The sequence below is a fragment of the Triturus cristatus genome, chromosome 1_2 (assembly GCF_964204655.1).
Source record: "Triturus cristatus chromosome 1_2, aTriCri1.1, whole genome shotgun sequence".
In the NCBI taxonomy this organism is placed as follows: domain Eukaryota; kingdom Metazoa; phylum Chordata; class Amphibia; order Caudata; family Salamandridae; genus Triturus; species Triturus cristatus.
Genome location: NC_140580.1, coordinates 1,091,152,261 through 1,091,170,637, shown reverse-complemented (window position 1 = coordinate 1,091,170,637; position 18,377 = coordinate 1,091,152,261). Strand labels below are relative to the sequence as shown.

Here is an 18,377-nt window from a genome sequence, read left to right as displayed (position 1 = left end):
TAATCTAAATGTATCCACAATTGCCCTGGCTCGGGACACTACATTTGATACTCTCATGATGGATGATATCCCTGACTTTGAAGTAAGAGAGGTGTGGTGGTATTTAAAGAGGCTCTGGCGGTAGCGTCCTTCCTTGCACCACTTGCAGTTTGACCAGGTCGGTTAACCGCACCTTTTGTTTGGATATATATGTATATCTTATTATTTTATTTGTGGAAAACATAAAAATATTAAATGTTTTACAAAACAAACAACAAATCAGAACTCCAATACACTATTTTAATTTAACAGGAGAATGTTAAAAATATATTTTAACTTAAATAGTAAACTGGGTTTTTTAAACTACTACATGTTGTAAAAAAAAAATCTATTTGTTTGTGTAAAATGATCTTAGTCAAAATAATAAACTACTCACCCAGACTTTGGAAAACTCATTTTTATTATAAAAAAACTCACAAAACACAAATCAATTAACCTCAATATTTTATTCAGTAAGCTTAAAAATTATTTTTACATCACATAAAATAATTAGACAAATTAAAGTATTATTAATCAAATAATATCTTGATATGTCAATTAAGTTACCTTTATAGCAAAATAATATCCACCTAAACCCCTGATAAAGCCCACGACCAATGACAAAATACCCAACAAAATGTAATATTATAAAATCTATAATTGAACATATATTTATATATAAATTATAACAAAAACACACCCAAAATATACATTATTATGCAGTAGTGTGCTAGATTTTTAACATCATTAATACTGCAAACAATATAAAATGATATACTTACATTTGATATTGTATCATATTTTGGTACTGATGACATTTTGACCACAATAATACGGTCACCCTATATTTTGGAACCGATATCCCAGTACCATACCCAAATTGTGCCTGAGATCTCCCCTGGTTGATAGGTTGATAGGCAAGCAACATGGTATATTCTGTGTGAACTGTGGCATCGTAGCCTGCCATTTTTACAACACATTCCAAGAAAGCTAGCAACCGCTCAAGTGCTGCACAGACCAGTTCACCGTGGTAAATTAGAAGCACCCATGCACTCACTTTTTAGCTTGCAAGATTCTAAGCAGCTATTATGCTTGACTAAGGCAACTTTAAACACATATACCTAAAGCCAGCTATCTTTCAAAGATATTTAGCGATCACAGGCAAACACAATTATTACGGCGTGACCATCACTTACCGTTAGCCTCATTAGGTGTGTTCCCTGCACAGTCTTCAGTGATTGCCAGCTAAATTTGTGCTTTAGAAGTTCATAAAGATTCTTATATAAAATATGGCAATAGAGAATGTTTCTTCTTTTCTGCTGCACATCATGACCTATGCTTATTAACGCTGAGATTGTTTATTGATTGCTTATACCGAAACAAACCATTCCCATTTTTTGATTCATCAGATTGTCTTTTTTACAGAAATAAGGTCGCTCTTTGACGTGGATTCACCACAAATTCGCAGCTATTTCCCTGAAAGCTGGATGTGGAAAATCCAAAAAATCTCAGATAGGTACTGTTGATATAAGGTTTAATGCAATAATTGTAATGTACATTTCCTACAATATTATGTTGATGTAATAGTCAATAACAGAAATAGGTAAGCCTATAGTTTTGTAGTAAAGACGTCACATGCATCAGTCATTTCATGTCATAGCCAGGGGTGCACGTCAGGGAGTGCTATGATGTCATAATCATGGTTGGTATTGGTACACGTTTATGATGTCATATTCAGAAGCCCACCTTAGCGCATTTATGATGTGATAGCTCTGAGAGTGAGTAGGATGAACATAGATCATGCAGATGATATCCTATTCAGGGGCAGATATGCAGCTTCTTCATGATGTCATAGTCAAGGGTGCACTTTGGTAAGATCTATCAATCTATAGTAGAGGACACAAATGGGCCAGGTGTGTTCTGTTATAGTCATGTGTTCAAGTGGGTTGATTGATTGTTTTAGTCAGGAGCGCACACTGTACAATCTAGGATTTAACAGTCGAAGCTGCAGATGTGATGGGCTAATAATGTCATAGTCATGAATGCACATGTTTGGTCTAAATCATTATAGACTGGGAGATATGTGTGGTGGGTTTAGGATGCCATACTAAAGGTTACCCATTGGCCAGATTGATCAAGTCTTAGCTAGAGGCAGATATATGCAGGGTCACCCTCATGCCATAGTCAAGGATGCTTAAGGGAAAGTTTATGTTACCACATAAGGACACCGGTACACTGGTGGGTAGATTCTCTGGTGTCATAATCAGGAGTGCTGGTGGGCAGGGCCTTCAATGTCATAGTTACAAACACTTGTGTGCTAGTTGAATAGTGGGGTGATGCCTGCTTTGGCTTTAATTCTTTTCATGTTGAAGTGCAATGTTTTGTGTTGTCTATGTTGCATAATTTTTTGAACTAACAATATAATATCTATCCTCATGATCAAGGTGTACAAACACCGAAACGCGTTGGGTTTTTCGGCTTGGTACCTGAAATAAACCACCCCATGCACTTAATGGATTATGCCTCTGAATATGTGGAAGGAGTGTGCGATGTGCAGCTTTGTTGCGGAGTGAATCGTATATATATATATATTCACTGAAAAAACCATAGGTTTCACACACGTTATAGTTAGGAATTAGCATTTAAAAAACCTTGCAAATTCACTGAAAAAACCATAGGTTTCACACATGTTATAGTTAGCGGAAATTTTACTGATAAAAAACCAATGAAATTGCCCCGTTATAGTTAGTGCTGGCAACTATAACTCACGCGACCGCAATCCTCTGCTGATGCTAATACTGTATTTAGACACTTATTTGCCCATGTCTTCTTCCATACATTTTTAGCTATACATATATTACAAATATTTTTTTTTATAAAGACACATATGTCATCAGCAGAAGATTGCGGTCGCGTGAGTTATAGTTGCCAGCACTAACTATAACGGGGCAATTTCATTGGTTTTTTATCAGTAAAATTTCCGCTAACTATAACATGTGTGAAACCTATGGTTTTTTCAGTGAATTTGCAAGGTTTTTTAAATGCTAATTCCTAACTATAACGTGTGTGAAACCTATGGTTTTTTCAGTGAATTTGTACGGTTTTTTAAATGCTAAGTTACTTTACGCCATTCGAGGCGTGCGCGCCCACTTAACGCAGTTCGTTCCGTGCACGGTTTTTATCAACTTTAATAAGCCCTGTACATTTGGTGGCCTTCGGCCACCAAAAGCACAGGGGGTGGGGTCAATGTGGATAGTGTTTTTTTTATTTTGATTTTATAATTTCATGTTTTTTTTGCGCAGTAATAAGCCCTGTACCTTTGGTGGCCTTCGGCCACCAAAAGCACAGGGGGTGGGGTCAATGTGGATAGTGTTTTTTTTATTTCGATTTTATAATTTCATGTTTTTTTTCAGAAATAATTATCCCTGTACATTTGGTGGCCTGCGGCCACCAAAATCACTGGGGGTGGGGTAAGTGTTGATAGTGTTTTGACATTCAATAAGCCCAGTACATTTGGTGGCCTGCTGCCACCTAAAGCACAGGGGGTGGGGTAAGTGTGGATAGTGTTTTTTTTTTTCATTTTAATTACCGTACGCTTACGGTAAGCGTACGGTAAGCGTACTCGGCAAAATTGCCGAAAAAAAAATATAACCGTTTTTGCTCTTTGGGGATGTTTGGGGACTCCCTCAACATGACTGTGTGGGAGGGAGTTGTCAAAAATGCCCCGTAACATGTTTTTGGGCATCAAGTTTGAGAAATAACTCTCAATGCGAGAGACAAAATGGCGGACGCCGCTTCCTGGTTTCGGCCGATTCGAATGTTTACTAAGATCTAAGAGCCAATCAGAATCGCGCTCGCGCACGCCACCGTACGCTTACGGTAAGCGTACGGTAAGCGTACCGTAAGCGGGCTCAGATATATATATTGATTTAAAGGCTATTTTCTCAGAATCTACTGAACAGATTTACACCAAACCTACAAAAGGCACTTCCTTGACCTAGGGACTACCTCTCTGCCAAATTTCTAGTAATTCTGTTCAGCCGTTCGGGCTGTAGCTCGTTCTAAAGGTCCTATGGAAAAATGCATGGGAAAAACGCGTTTTGGGACCCCCCTTTTATCTCAGCCCCCGCTTGACGAATCCCCCCGAGACTTTCAGGGTAGGAGCGGAGCGTAGCGCCCCACCTATTTTGAGAAATTCGCGAGGATTCATCGACCGGCGCCAAAGTTATTCAAAATAGAATGTTGAGGTTTTCCTATGGAAAAGGAGTCCTAACTATAACTACCTACTGGCGACCGCCAGTAGGTAATATATATATATATATATATGTATGTGTGTGTGTGTGTGTGTATATATATAATCAAAGAAAACTCCACAAGGTGTGATCAATCCACATAAAATAAATCAACCTAAGCGCTTTCTCATGTCACCCTTCAACTTTGTGACCATCATGCCAAAAACCGCAAGGATGGCATGTACAATATATATATATCACACCTTGTAGAGTATATATATTGTACATGCCATCCTTGTGGTTTTTGGCATGGTGGCAACAAAGTTGAAGGGTGACATGAGAAAGCGTGTAGGTTGATTTATTTTATGTGTTTTATGTGGATTAATCACGCATTGTGGAGTTTTTTTTGATTTGGTATATCTATCTACCCTGTCACCTTAGTTTGCGGGGCTGCCCCCTTTTTGCTCAATCTGTGATGGGATGGCGTCACCCACAGTGTTCTCCACCTGATTTCTAGAGGGGTTTGCTTTTTTAGTAGACAAGTGAAGTTTTGCATAGATCCTGATTATTGCCCTACATAAAGTTTGTGGAGATTCCTGCTTTTTCTAGATTTATGCCGTGGAATAATTTCCCCCCCTCAAACTGGTTATATCTACTTGTGAGTGTCACCTGGTGCTGAAAGTGGTTGTGCCGTTTTCACAACTATTGAATTAAAAAACACTTTTCTTCTGATTACTAAACTGCATGGATGTTGGCAATCACTTTCTTTTCACATAAACCTATGTGTGCATTTGTCCCAATTTTAACGTGAAAACCCACATGTAGAAAACTTTGAAACTACAGGTAGTAATTTTAGCATTTAGAGTAAATACAAGCTGTTCAGAAGAGAAGAACTAGAAAGTTGTCACACACTTGCTCATCATGCTTCCTTCGGCTTCCTTTGCCTGTGCAGTTCATTGACTTTGCCCTCACCTTGGTGGGGTTTCCAGGGGTCAAAGGTCCTCAGGACATTGTACACAAACTCAGAACAGCAGTTGAATCTCTATTCCAAGTCTATGAGCTGTGCACTCTTCTGCATGCTGTTTTTGTAAATCGACGCGCAACCTAGGTCTATTCTTGACTCTATAGATTTGTATGCGCTTCTGGCCGATTGTCCTTTTTATAATCTGACCCCTTCAGTAATGCGCACACGATGAACGACACTTGGCGCGACCACGTAGTATACATGTTTTTATATTGTCATTAAGAGCAATAATCTTTTTTGATGTTCTCAGATCTGGGTCCCAGTCCTTGTCATTTACTCTACCGGATTCTTTGACTTCGTGGGAAATTCAAGGCATTGGTATTTCTGACCAAGGTAAGCACATGCTGTGTTTGGGCCACGCGATGACTAGAGGACAGCGGTCATCTTTGCTGTCAAAATTTCATCAGATTCCATTGGGAGTGTAAGTAACCGTGTTAGCAACTTCTTATAATTGATCATGTATGGCACCACATGACCCAAGCTCCCAGGATCCTCTGCTCTATCCAGGTGAACATTTAGAAACCTTTTCTTTGACATGCATTTAGTATGAAACATTAACTGATCTTTAGTTCCAAACTGGTAACCTACATGGGAAGTAGAGGAGAGTGAGAGAGACATCTTCAGGATGAGAGAAAGAGGAAGAGTTGGTATTAAAGATACATTTGAAACGTCACAACACACGTTGCATAATCTATAATTAACATATGTTTTATTTCACTCACACTCACTACCCAGAAGTTGCAAGTCTTTGGACATGACATGGTGAATTTCAATTTTCAGTGTTATGCCCCACTGAACCATCCTTGTATGGGAGTTCAAAGCGGAGACAGTGACAGAACTGGGTGGCCTTAAGGCAGTTCAGGATGGCAAGATGCATCACATGTTCTCTCATTCGTTTAATCATCCATGATTTTCTCTGTCCACTTGTCTGCGCATCTGTTGCAACAGTTGAGCATTCCACACTGATCTCTCCATCAAATAGCGCTTTACTTAAAGTACTTGAACACTAGGCAATCACTACAAAACCATAAGTAAAACATCACAATTCACCTGTTTCCAAAAAAACCACAAATTTAAGACAAGAATGAAGGCAAAGAAAAGACTGAGCTATCTCGAGCACTTTTAGAGCAGAATGAACACGAGAGAAGAGAATGTCTATGGGGCGGATTTCCATAATTCTGAGATATCAGCATCAAAGAGCTAAACCTTGAGCAGGCAAGAGGGCTAAGGCAGCATAGGCAAGAGCGTAGAAGACCAAAAGCGTCTGTATCAAGGTCATGGCTAGGTTCACATGGACAAATATGCTGTGATAAGCACAGCAGAGCAAAGGAATGGAAACACCAAAACAATGTATGAAGAACAAATCTGAAAACAAGAAGAGCTAAGAAGCCACCGTGGAAGGGTGAAGTATTGAGAGATGTGTGATATTTAGCTAGGGCAAAACAGAATGTAAATAGTGGAATGCAGAATAGATTGCAGAGGCAAAGAGCACACTGGAGTGAGATTAAAGAGCTATGCCCATACCAAACGAATAAGAAGACTGGGTAATCAACATTATTGAAGATATTACACAAATCTAAGAGCGGACAGTTAATGATCACTTTGGTGAATAAAACTGCAGGTAACTAAACTCCTAGGAAGAGCTGCATCGTTGCTACTGGTCTGTGAGCTGGGTAAAGTCCTGCATGGCTCCTTTTTGTTTTTTTTAACATCTTTATGTATTTATTTTTTAAATCACTTACATTGTACATATAGTTATAGTATCTGTAGCGTGTAGGCACAAACGGCCCCAACATACAACATCTCAAGGTTGAAGAGTGAAAAGATGTACAAAAGTTGTGCATCATAACTAGTCAACCTCTCAGCCACAGGTGGAAAAATCGCAGATGCACTGCTTAGCATTTAACCAACGCAACCTAGCCAGCTCTCGTCTCTCCTTCCCTCCCGCCACCTCTCCTCTCTCATGGTACCATAAACACACATCACCTCTGCAGCTGCATGGACAGCGAGTGATCCCCCTCAGGCTTCGTCCCTCTGTGTGCACATGCAGTGTTCTCCATCATCTGACACACCAATGTACACAGACTGCACTCCTGTGTGCCCTCCTTTTGGCGTCCTGAGAAGATTTGAGGGTTGTCCTCTCTCATAAGCAACAACCGCCGCCACATTCAACCATTACTATTGTGGGTCTCCGGCATTAGTGTGCTATTCAGTCGATCCAAATACTCTCCCCATTGCTCCATGAGATTACATCTCCCATCCCGCACCTTCGCATCTGCGTACACTGAAAGTTCTGCTGTGCCCCAACGGACCAAATCTCTCTGCCACAATTGGATAATGGGGGCCATCGCCACTTTCCAACACATAGCAATACAACATTTTGCAAGCACTAAATCCAAGCGCTGGAATCCAGCCAGCCGCTTCGTCCGCTTGGTCACTATTCCAGTGTTGAGGAGGCAACAAGTGGGGTCCTGTGGTAGAAGATCTCTGATATGCATTGAGTCACCTCTCACCAATAGTCGAGAATCAGCAGGCATGCCCATATCATGTGGAGGAAGTCTGTGTTAATCTTTTGACATCTAGGACAAACCAACCTGGCACTCGTAAACATCCTCCCTATCCTGTCTGGAGTAAGGTATGTATGATGTATGTAGTTGAACTGAGTAAAGCGGAAACAAGCGTTCGATATGAGTGTCCTAATGGAACCGAGGCATCTTTTCCATGCCAACTCTGGGAATTCTATCTCCAACTGTTCATCCCACCACCCCTTAAGAGCTTGGATGCCGGCATTAACGAAGTCTCTAAGTAGATCACCACAAATGCCGGACATTACCCGCCCTGTGTCAGCCGAAGCTATCATCCTTTCAATGAGTCCCGCTATAGGAGGTAAGTCACCATCGGACCCTTGCATCCTGCTTGCTACTCCACACAGATCTGAATACAGCAAAAACTGCCTGGGTCTAGACCACCTGCACCAACCAGGCCCTCAAAGGTATGTAGTTTCCCATCTGACACAACACATCGCCCCACATTGTGTACCCCGCATCGGTCCATTTTCCAATTGGATAAGCCAGTGTCAGATGCCTACAGAGTGGTGGGACCCTTAACCGCAGACCCAGGGCATACGCAACCTCCTTCTTGCCCTTATGAATGTACGTTTGGGATATTACAAAAAGGGGGTATTCCAATAATCACTCCAGCAGTGGTTTACCCCTTAAGTCAAAGCCTAACATGTCACGCTTGGGATTCATTGTATGATGTATCCCTTAGACATAATAACGGCCACTAAAGCTGGACAGTGGCATAATACAGTTCATAATTAGGCACCCCTATCCTATAAATTGGCTATTGCTACCCTGTGTCTCTTGTTTCCTCAAATCAAGGAGGCTAATACTTATTTTAGATCCCTGAAGAATGTCATCCTCAGCACCACCGGTAGTGTTGCAAAGAAGTAAAGGATCTGTAGGATATTATCTAGATATTGGAAACTGAACAGTTTCGCCACTCCTAGCCATGGCGGTGCCCCAGTTGAAGGCGGGCACTCTTTAAGTGCTCTTTCTACCAAAAAGAATGTGAATGTCTTAAGCCCATAGCACTTGTTCAGATAGCCAGGCCTCCAGGTATAAGTCCATGCTTGGCTCCTCAACACCTTTAGGGAGCCCCACCACCCTGATATTATTCCTCCTGGTGGGTCCCTCCGCATCATCCACCCTAGCTCGCACTACTGCCACCTCTTTCTGAAGTGGTTTGAAGTGGTGATGCTCCGCTACTGAAGGGTGCACAACACCCAGTTCTGTTTTTACACTGCATACTTTGTCCTTTAGCTTCTTGTGGTCCTCTCAGAGGAACCCCACGTTGATTCAAGGCCTGCCCGGTTCGACTTCTGTGGAAACGGGTGATGTGCAGCTGTCTTTGAATGGTCAAAGCTCGTTCTAGGTCGCTACTCATGTTAAGTCAATTGCTGTGACCCTCGGGCCAAGCCAAGGCCTCCTGCTTGACTTGCACATGTTGTGAGCCCCTCACCCCCTGCTAAAATCTTCGCAGGGGCACAGCACAGCTGCCCCTGGGCTAATGCAAATAGGTGAGATTGTTATCTTCCATTTGTGCTCTGTACCTTGGGTGCCACAGCACTGAATCTCCTGTGTTATATACCGGGGCAATGCACTTCTTTCATTCCCAGTGCTTGCCTCTGTTCAGGGCTCGACTAGGTCTCCCACAGGTCAGGTGAGCAGTGTAGCGAGGCCACGCTCAAGTTGGACCTACCTCTGGCCCGCAATGCAGTGTGTAATGGCGGCCCCATGGCCCACAGGATACTGAAGACTAATCTTGTGTCGGCCACCACCCCTGCTGATAGTGTGGACCACTGCTTAACAGCTGCCTTAGCTCCACAGGCATCGGTGGGAACAGAGAGAGCCTGGCCAGAAACATCCCTCCTTCAGAGGCTGTACAGCACTCATTGTGCCTCCAACCCCAGCTATGTGCGGTGATCGGAATGGATGATTTGTGGCAGTGGATTAGAGCTTGCAATCAAGCGACCCACCTGTCCACCATCTTGGACATGCTCCTTCGTCCTGCACAGCTCAGTTATAGAAGGAACAATGGACTCAATTCACAAAGGTAAACTGAGACGAAAGTCTAACTTTCCGACTTTCGGAATTCACAAAGGTCATTTACAAGTCGTAAAGTTAGGCTTTTGTCTCAGTTAATCTTACGTTTTGGTCTTAAGTTTAACTGAGACCAAAAGTCCTGATCTCAGTTAAATTAAGACCAAAAATAAAGTTTAGCTGAGACAAAAGTCTAACTTTCCGACTCGTAAATGCCCTTTGTGAATTCCGAAAGTCGTAATGTTAGACTTTCGTCTCAGTTTACTTTTGTGAGTCAGGCCCTATGACTTTACCCCATGGCTGATGACAGAAGCTAGCACATAACCTGGAAGTGTATCAGGAAAAGGGATCCTGAATAGAAATAAAACAAACCCATCAATTTAGTGGTGCATTCAAGCAATCAAATTTCCCTTAACAACAAATACTTAATTTAATGTTTCTTGAGGTAGATGTGTGGGTCTTCCATGTGTCTGTGTGAGGGGTGGGTCAGGCTAGGTCATAAGTCAAACTGAATTTGAAGCAGGAGAGACAATTTTAAATGTTCCAACAAGATGGCTCATCGATTTGACACAAGAGCAAAAGCCATTGTGAGTGATGATCTTACCTTCACTTTAGCCACTGCTGGCATTTCCTATTTCTAAAGACCTCTACAACAACTTTCAATCAAACATTGTCCTTGTTTCTTGTGTCTTATAAACACATTGGTCACGCAAAAAGCCAATACATAAATTACCAATTGGGTAATTGTGATCATTTTATACTCAGCTTTAACAGCAGTGACTGATTTATTGATTATAGTCTCTTAAAATAAACATGTTTCTACTGTTAGCTCAAAAATCATACTTTTCTTTGTATTAATGCTGTTGTCCATATTCACAAGTTCCTTTGTTTGACATTTCCTTTTAAATATGAAAAGTCACTTCTCTGTTTTTTATATTCTTATAGGGTTTCTGTTATGTTTAGTGAGACCTGGGTTATGTCCCCCATTGCCGTGACATGTATAGCCAATGTATATACAATGCGAAACATTTACATTTTACATAGAAAGCATATACAATAGGCACAATTTACATAATAAAATACCAACAAGACTCTATCCCTTAATTCTGCCCACAAAACTTGAAATCATGTTCATTTCTTACATCCAAGTAGGTGACCTGATATGTTAAATGCAGAAGTAGAGGCAGATCTTCGTCCTGGTTTGGACCATCTGTTTGTTTGGTGTCCATTTGATAATTACAAAACCAGTACTGAGTCTTTAGAAGGGAGACACAATGATCATACTATGTTTAGTCCCCATTAGAGACACTGCAATTCATAGATTCTAGGCTTGGAGTGGCAACAGTTTTAATATAGTATCAGCATACTGTTGTCGAAATGTTAACTCATTTTTAAAGAAAAGTATTTCTTTGTGCATTGAAGGATACATTTGGGGACACATTGTTTTCTTCATTTGCTTCCAAGATGGCTCAGTTAGCAATGCAATCTGTTGACATTTCCCATAATCTGTAGGCTATCGGTCCTTTCCCAACATGCTCAACTCAGGCTTCCATATTTCTGAGGTTGGTACACTAAGCACCATAACATTAGGTAATAGTACACCTGTTATTTACAGTGCTTAAACTGAAGAATGTGAAACATTCTATAAAAACAAATGATCATACAAGAAAAATAAATAGACCCACAGTATACAGTAGTGATAACTCCTCAAAAGAGGATATACCCCTTTCATAAAGCTTTCAACAGTAAATTTTACACATCCAGGGGCAGATTTATCAATATTTCATGCAGCGCAGCAAGCCACCTTGCTGCGATGCATCAAAGGGCAGGAATGTGTCTTATTTAACTCAAATAAAAAACAAGTTTTTCCTTTAGTTCCTGCACACTCACCAAATAAGCAAATACGCAGATACGCACCTCTACTCGCTCATACACAGCATCTCTTTTTAACCAGATTCAACCTTGATGAAAGGGCCCAAACAGTAAACCCATAATACGTCAGGTGTAGAAATTAGTATAAATGTTTATTAAAAAGGATTCTTTGCTGTTTTCCTAGTATATAATTTTTTTAAAAACAAATAATATTAAAAAGAGTACAGAATTTTACTTGTTCAAAGATCTTTCCAAGAAAAACAATTCATACACTTTTACCCTTATGCTAATAAGGGGAAAATAAATACATATTGATGACAATAACAACACTAATATCAATCATGAGAGATAAAAAAGAAAGGACAGTACACTTTGGCATTCAAAAATACACATTCGTAAAAGAACATATGCTAACTGGAACTTGATATGTTGACTCTTGTTTGGTATCTACTGATCCAGCCAACCATACGAATTGTGCAAAGGGTGCGTTGACGCGTTTCGAATGGTGTTGTATCACTTTAAACCATCTTTTTCAAGACATTACTATTACTCCCATTATTCGACTTATACATGGTCCTAAATTCAGTCCTCTTCATTCACCCCAAGCTTTGTTATAATTATTTCTGACGTCAATTTCAGTTACTGATAAGGGTAAATCTGGGAATGCACCAAAATCCATGGGTTGGTGCGTGGAACACCCACCCATGGAACACCTCCCTGGGGCACAGTAATGCAATACAGCGATTTGCACTTCATTACTCTACATTCTTCAAGCCAGGTAGGGCCATGCAAGGTGGCCTTCCATGGCTTTATAAATCCAATTTAGCCCTTATTATGATGTCGGGTGGGAAGCCATCTACAGCTTGTCGGAGGCTTTCCACCTGACATCATAGGTTTCCGTCCGACCACCGCATTATGATACAGCAGTTGGAGGGAAACCTTTGGGGGAATTCACCTCCTCTTCCGACGGGCTCACTGATCCCGTCAGGGCGATGGGTGGAATAGCAATCCCAAAATGACAGCGGAGTCAGCCTCGGCTCCGTCGTCGGATTATGATGTTGATTCCGCCTGCCCTTTCATGGTGGTCCACCCGCCATGACAAGGCATGCAGAAAGTGACTTTGGGGGCCCCTAGCATGGAATCCTCTCCCCTAGCCCTCCGTTGTAGTGCCTGGGTGCCCCCTTAAACATTCCTGCACCGTCTGGCAGACACCGCATGGTACCTGCCAGACAGTGCAGGAATGTTTGTAAATATCCATTTTTCAATTAAAGCTTGTGGTGTGGTCCTTTTCCGGCTGCTGCACAAGATGCAATTGAAAAATGGATGTTTCCAACATCCCATAGGGTTGTCACATTCTAATACTGTGGATGGAACCGCCGACTAATAGTCGGGCGGTTCCATTCTGCTATGGTCCAACCAATATCGTAATCAGGCCCTCAGTAGTTATGTCGCCCTTTTGTCACCTTGCGAGAATAGTATGTGAGAATAGGGTTGGCACATTGCTTAGAATGAGTCTAAATTTTGTTTTGCTTTCAAGAATTATAATGTAGCCCTATAAAACATTTATTTCAGTTTACCTTTTCCCAAGCAGTTGAATGAAAGTCAGAACAGCGTATTGTAATTGGGTTTTTTTTACACTAAAAGGCACTTTTCATAGATCCTCATATTCGTCAAGCTCTCTAAAGGTTAGTTAAAATGAGGCAGTGGTTGGGTTGTTTTGGATTCTGAGACCCTCATTGCATGGATTGTAAAAAATGATGTGATAGTTCCACATGGGGACTTTCCAATACTGTGGGCGTCAGTTTTCTTAGTGTAGTATTATCATTTCATTCTGTGTTATGCATCTCGGAGCAAAAAGGCTACTGCAGTAATTACATATGTTTTGAGTTCAAAACTTGGAATATTATTTTTCCCATGTACACATTTTGCCTGGTGGTACCTGTAGTGGACTTGCGCAAGAAAAAAAGTGAAATTTGTTCACTCCTTGTAATCACAATTCTACAGCAAATCTCTCTTTGCATGTGAGTAGGGATTACCTGGGCACTGAGAAGGAGACCCTATGTGTATCCATCAGCCACCAGCTCTCCCCGGAAACATCAATTAACTTGTTCCATTTATAATCATGACCGACTTTGCTCCAGTTCTGGCTCAAATTTGTCCTTTGATGTTATGAACCCCTGTGCCTGCATGCCTGTGCATTTTCCCACTTCATAAAGAATCTTTTATGCCCCGTGGGTCAACAGGACCACAACTTGGACCACTCTCAACATGTTGGAGATAATTTGTGGCGCTGCTCTACATGGCTTTTCTTATCATGATAAAAAGAATGCTTCCCAGGTGTGGCCAAGTAGACTGAAATGCTAGGACCCGTTGCATCAAAGTATGCCTTGCGTCAAATTGCGAGTAAACAAGTGCTTTAATCTTTCATTTTTATTGTCCTCCTTCTCTATCTCCTGCAGGTCTCTGTGTGGCTGATCCAGTGAGAGTGGAGGTGTTTAAAGATGTCTTCCTCAATGCACACATGCCTTACTCGGTTGTCCGTGGCGAACAGATTGAGCTGTTTGGCTCTGTTTATAACTACAGAGACTCCAAAGTTAGGGTAATCAGTTTATATTTTCTGAAAAACAACTTTCCTAAAACACAGTAGAGATGTGTGCTGAGTAATGCTTTTATATCCCCTTCACATCTATGTACTCTGACCCAACCTGGATCATGGTTCACTGTTGCAATGTTGGGCATAATATTCTGTTATTTGACTTTGGATCTGGAGGCTAACCAGACACATCCCTGCTACTGGTCGAGTGTTCTGCCTACATCTTACTTTTATTTTTATTTTATTTTGCAGATTTTCCAATAGATCATCGAGTTACACAACAGCGGCATATTGCATATATCGACAGTGCAGCTTACAACAAAAACAGAGAAAAGAACAAAAACAAACAAAACTCCCAAGCTTGTACCCCAATTGCCATCTAATTAATACCTTCTCCATTAGCAACTTTATGTACAGAGTCAATCATACTGGAATCTGGCTCAGCAGGGTCAATGTCCTGTCTCACTGAGACTGCCGATGGCAATATGTCCAAACCCTTTGTCAACAAATAGAACATCAACGGAGCCCAAATGACTTTTGGTCTTGACGGAATTGGCAATTCTTTGGCATATTGTGACAACTGATTTCTGCAATATACAACATCCTCCAGCCACCATTGTTGTTTGGAGACATGTCTACTGTCCCAGTACTGTGCCACTTTCCTCTTGGTAAACAACAGCAAGATCATCACCAATCATCTATTTAAATGGTTTTAAATTATACACAAGCCGCAACAGGCAGACCTGCGGCGTACATTTTACCAATTCGTCTACCATTTCAGAAAGCGAATCAGTCACTTGTGTCCAGAAGGCGTGCACCCTTTCACATGCCCATGCAAGGGGTATAAAATCAGCATCAGGCATTTTTCATCTCATGCAATTTGCTACCTCCCGCAGCCCATACTTTTTAAATTGCATTGGAGTATAATACAGCTGTTGTATGAATTTGAAGTGGATGATACACAAATTACAATTAGCAGTTATTAGCCTAGTCAAAGAGCAGCGTTACTCCCAATCCTTTTCTGTAAGTGGCCCATCCAATGCCACATCCCATCGGTCTTTAACTTTGCTGTGTTGTCGTATAGTGTCAGCCTGCATCGAGATATACATCCTAGTAACCAACTGTTCGAGGCATATGAGCTGCAGATCACACACTATGCATAGATCACCATCTGGTGTTGGGCCCGAATGTTTGCACTTTGTTGTTGTTTTGGAATTAGTCTTTGGAAGTCACGAGATAGGTGACTCCTCCTCTGGACAATAGTGCGCATTGGCATCAACTCCATCTTCAGATTGTTTTTTTCCGTCATCGGGCTCGGATGTGTTTGTCGCGTTCCAGTTCGGTGTTGTTAACGTTCTACCTTTCGACACGCAATCCTTCACCCATTCTTCGGTATTGTTTTCGATCGTGTTTCCCATTCGACGCGCTTCTCTACAAACTTAAATTCTTCGATTCCGCTCGTCGACTTCGGGCCTACCTGCGCCAGTAGGCCTTTCGGCTCATGAAAAGGACTCCTTTCAAAAAGTGTCCTCAATGTGGATCCAAGTTTCCACACGCTGATCTTCATGAGGTGTGTAACCTCTGCCTTTCGCCCGAGCACGAGGCCAAAGACTGTCCAGCTTGTGCCTCTTTCAACTCCAGGAAAACAATACGGGATCGTGGGGCTCGAAGAAGCATGGCTAGATCATCAACATCGATACCGGACGATATCTTGCAAGAAGGCATCAATGTACTGGAGCAGGAGCAGATCGAAGAGGGCAACATTAGCGCCTCCGAAGCCGACGACTCCGACCCCATCACTCCAGGGCAGCGGTTCGTAAGTACTGACGTCGATCCCTCACCCCCACCCATTCATAAAAAGCCTTCGGTAACACCTTCACCTTCGGGCCTAGGTGCACACCGGGACAAAAATTCCAATATAAGCGGGAGTGAACTAGGGGTCAACGGGAAAACCGAGGACTTATCCCAGTTTATTTTAAGACCTGAGAAGGTTTCATTCTTAATCAATTCTCGTATCAGCCCATGAAGCTCCTCCTCTGGGTTGCGGACATAGAGCACCATGTCATTTGCATACATAGATATTATTAGTGGACGCTGTCTAAACCCCAACGCAGCTCTTGCATGTTTCTGTCTAATTGCACAGGCCAGTGGCTCCATAACAATTGCAAAAAGCAGAGGAGATACCAGGCATCCCTGCCGAGTTCCTTTACAAATCGCTATTAATTTTAAGTGACAATTATTTATCTGCACTCTAGCCACCGGATCTGTGTATAATAGTTCAATCCATTTGATAAATGCGAATGGAAGCCCGATGCGCCTCAAAACTGCAATCATGTACCCATATTTTATAGAATCAAATGCTTTGGCAGCATCTAGCATTTCCGCCGCAGCCTCAGACTCCGGGTCTAACTGGTGCAATACTGCAAATAGGGTTCTCAGGTTATGTGTGGTAGATCGAGTTGGTACAAACTTTGATTGATCCGGGAGGACCAATGCCGGCAGCAGTGACCGCAGTCTGGTGGCTACCATTTTTGCAATAATTTTATTGTCAATATTCAGTAATGAATGTGGACGGTATGAATCACAACTTCCCGGGTGTTTACCTGGCTTCAACAGGGTAATTATCAATGCTTCCTGTAATGTAGGAGGAAGAGACCCCTTCTCAAATGCTTCATTGTACATATTGTGTAGGTGAGGGGCAAGAAAATCTATGTATGTTTTATAAAATTCACTTGGCAGCCCATCCACCCCAGCTGCCTTTCCAGAGGGTAATGCCTGTATCGCTTCCCTGACATCATCGACTGTGAATGGTTGAAGGAGGTATTTTTTCTGCCCATTAGAGAGCCATGCTATCTCTTCAAAAAAGGATTGCACCTCCTCCCCTTCACTTTCCGCACCCCCCTCTCCTCCATATAATACAGAATAGGAGCGTCTGAATTGTTCAAGAATCTCAGGTGTATTGTAGCATGGCGTGCCGTCCTGTTTGGCTATTTCTATAATATACGCCTGCGACCGAGGGGGCCTAATCTTTACTACCAATGTCTGGCTAGGTCGCCCCCCTTCCCCATAGGACCGAGCCTTCCAGCGTCTGGACAGATGTTTTATTTCCTGGTCAGCAGTCTCATTGTAATCTGTCACTAACTCTCTAATCTTTGCCAGGGATTCAGGATTACTAGTTTCTGTATATTCTTTTTCTAATGATTTAATGGCTGTCTCCAGACTAACCATCCTAGCACGTAAGTCTTTTAGTACCCCTGCCTGTAATCCAATGCACGAACCCCTAATGGTAGCCTTAAATGCCTCCCATAGAGTTCGAGCCTCTTCCACTGTCCTTTCATTTTCAACAAAGAATACTTCTATGGCTTTTCGCACCTCCTCTTTAAAAACTGGGTACATCAATGATGTTGACTGGAGACGCCACTGGAATGGTTGCGCATGTTGCATGGGAATGCTCACCTCCAGTGTCACCGATGAGTGATCCGACAATGTCGCGGCAAATGCGGAACCTGCCTCACCCATGAGGCCGCCAATCGGGAGATCAGCCACTAGTCCAACCAGGACCATGATTTATGTACCGATGACATGTGTGTGCCCTCCCGTACCTTAGGGTTACGATCCCTTCAGATGTCAATTAGCTCATGGGCGGATATAATGTCACGCACTATCTGTGCCGCCCGCTTTCCCTGCCAGGGTGTGTTTGCACTGCGATCCATGTCAGAATCTAGGTAAGTATTCAGGTCTGCACCCCAAAATGTCACCTCCGGTTACAATACAAATAACCTGTTCTCCAGCCTCTTAAAGAATTCCGGATCATCAATATTAGGGCCATATGTATTGACAATCATTATAGAGGTTCCGCATAAATTCCCTTGTATAAGAGTAAGTCGACCCATATTGTCGTATTCAGCATGTGTAAGTGTAAAACGTGTTCCTCTTTTAACTAAAATCATGACTCCCCTGGCGTAGTTGGAGTATGATGACATCGCCTTTACCATAGCCCATTTCCTACCCATCCTGCCCTCACTCAATTTCGT

At 42.1% G+C, this 18,377-nt stretch overlaps 1 protein-coding gene across 1 annotated transcript in view; it reads left to right on the top strand.

Moving 5' to 3' along the window:
* The window catches only part of C5 (complement C5), a 384,799-nt gene that overhangs the window by 201,158 nt on the left and 165,264 nt on the right, over positions 1 to 18,377 (top strand). Inside the window, exons 18-20 of the mRNA XM_085613588.1 lie at positions 1,444 to 1,534; positions 5,525 to 5,607; positions 14,210 to 14,349. Of these exons, the coding sequence (XP_085469714.1) occupies positions 1,444 to 1,534; positions 5,525 to 5,607; positions 14,210 to 14,349 (314 nt within the window). The remainder of the gene's footprint in view (positions 1 to 1,443; positions 1,535 to 5,524; positions 5,608 to 14,209; positions 14,350 to 18,377) is intronic.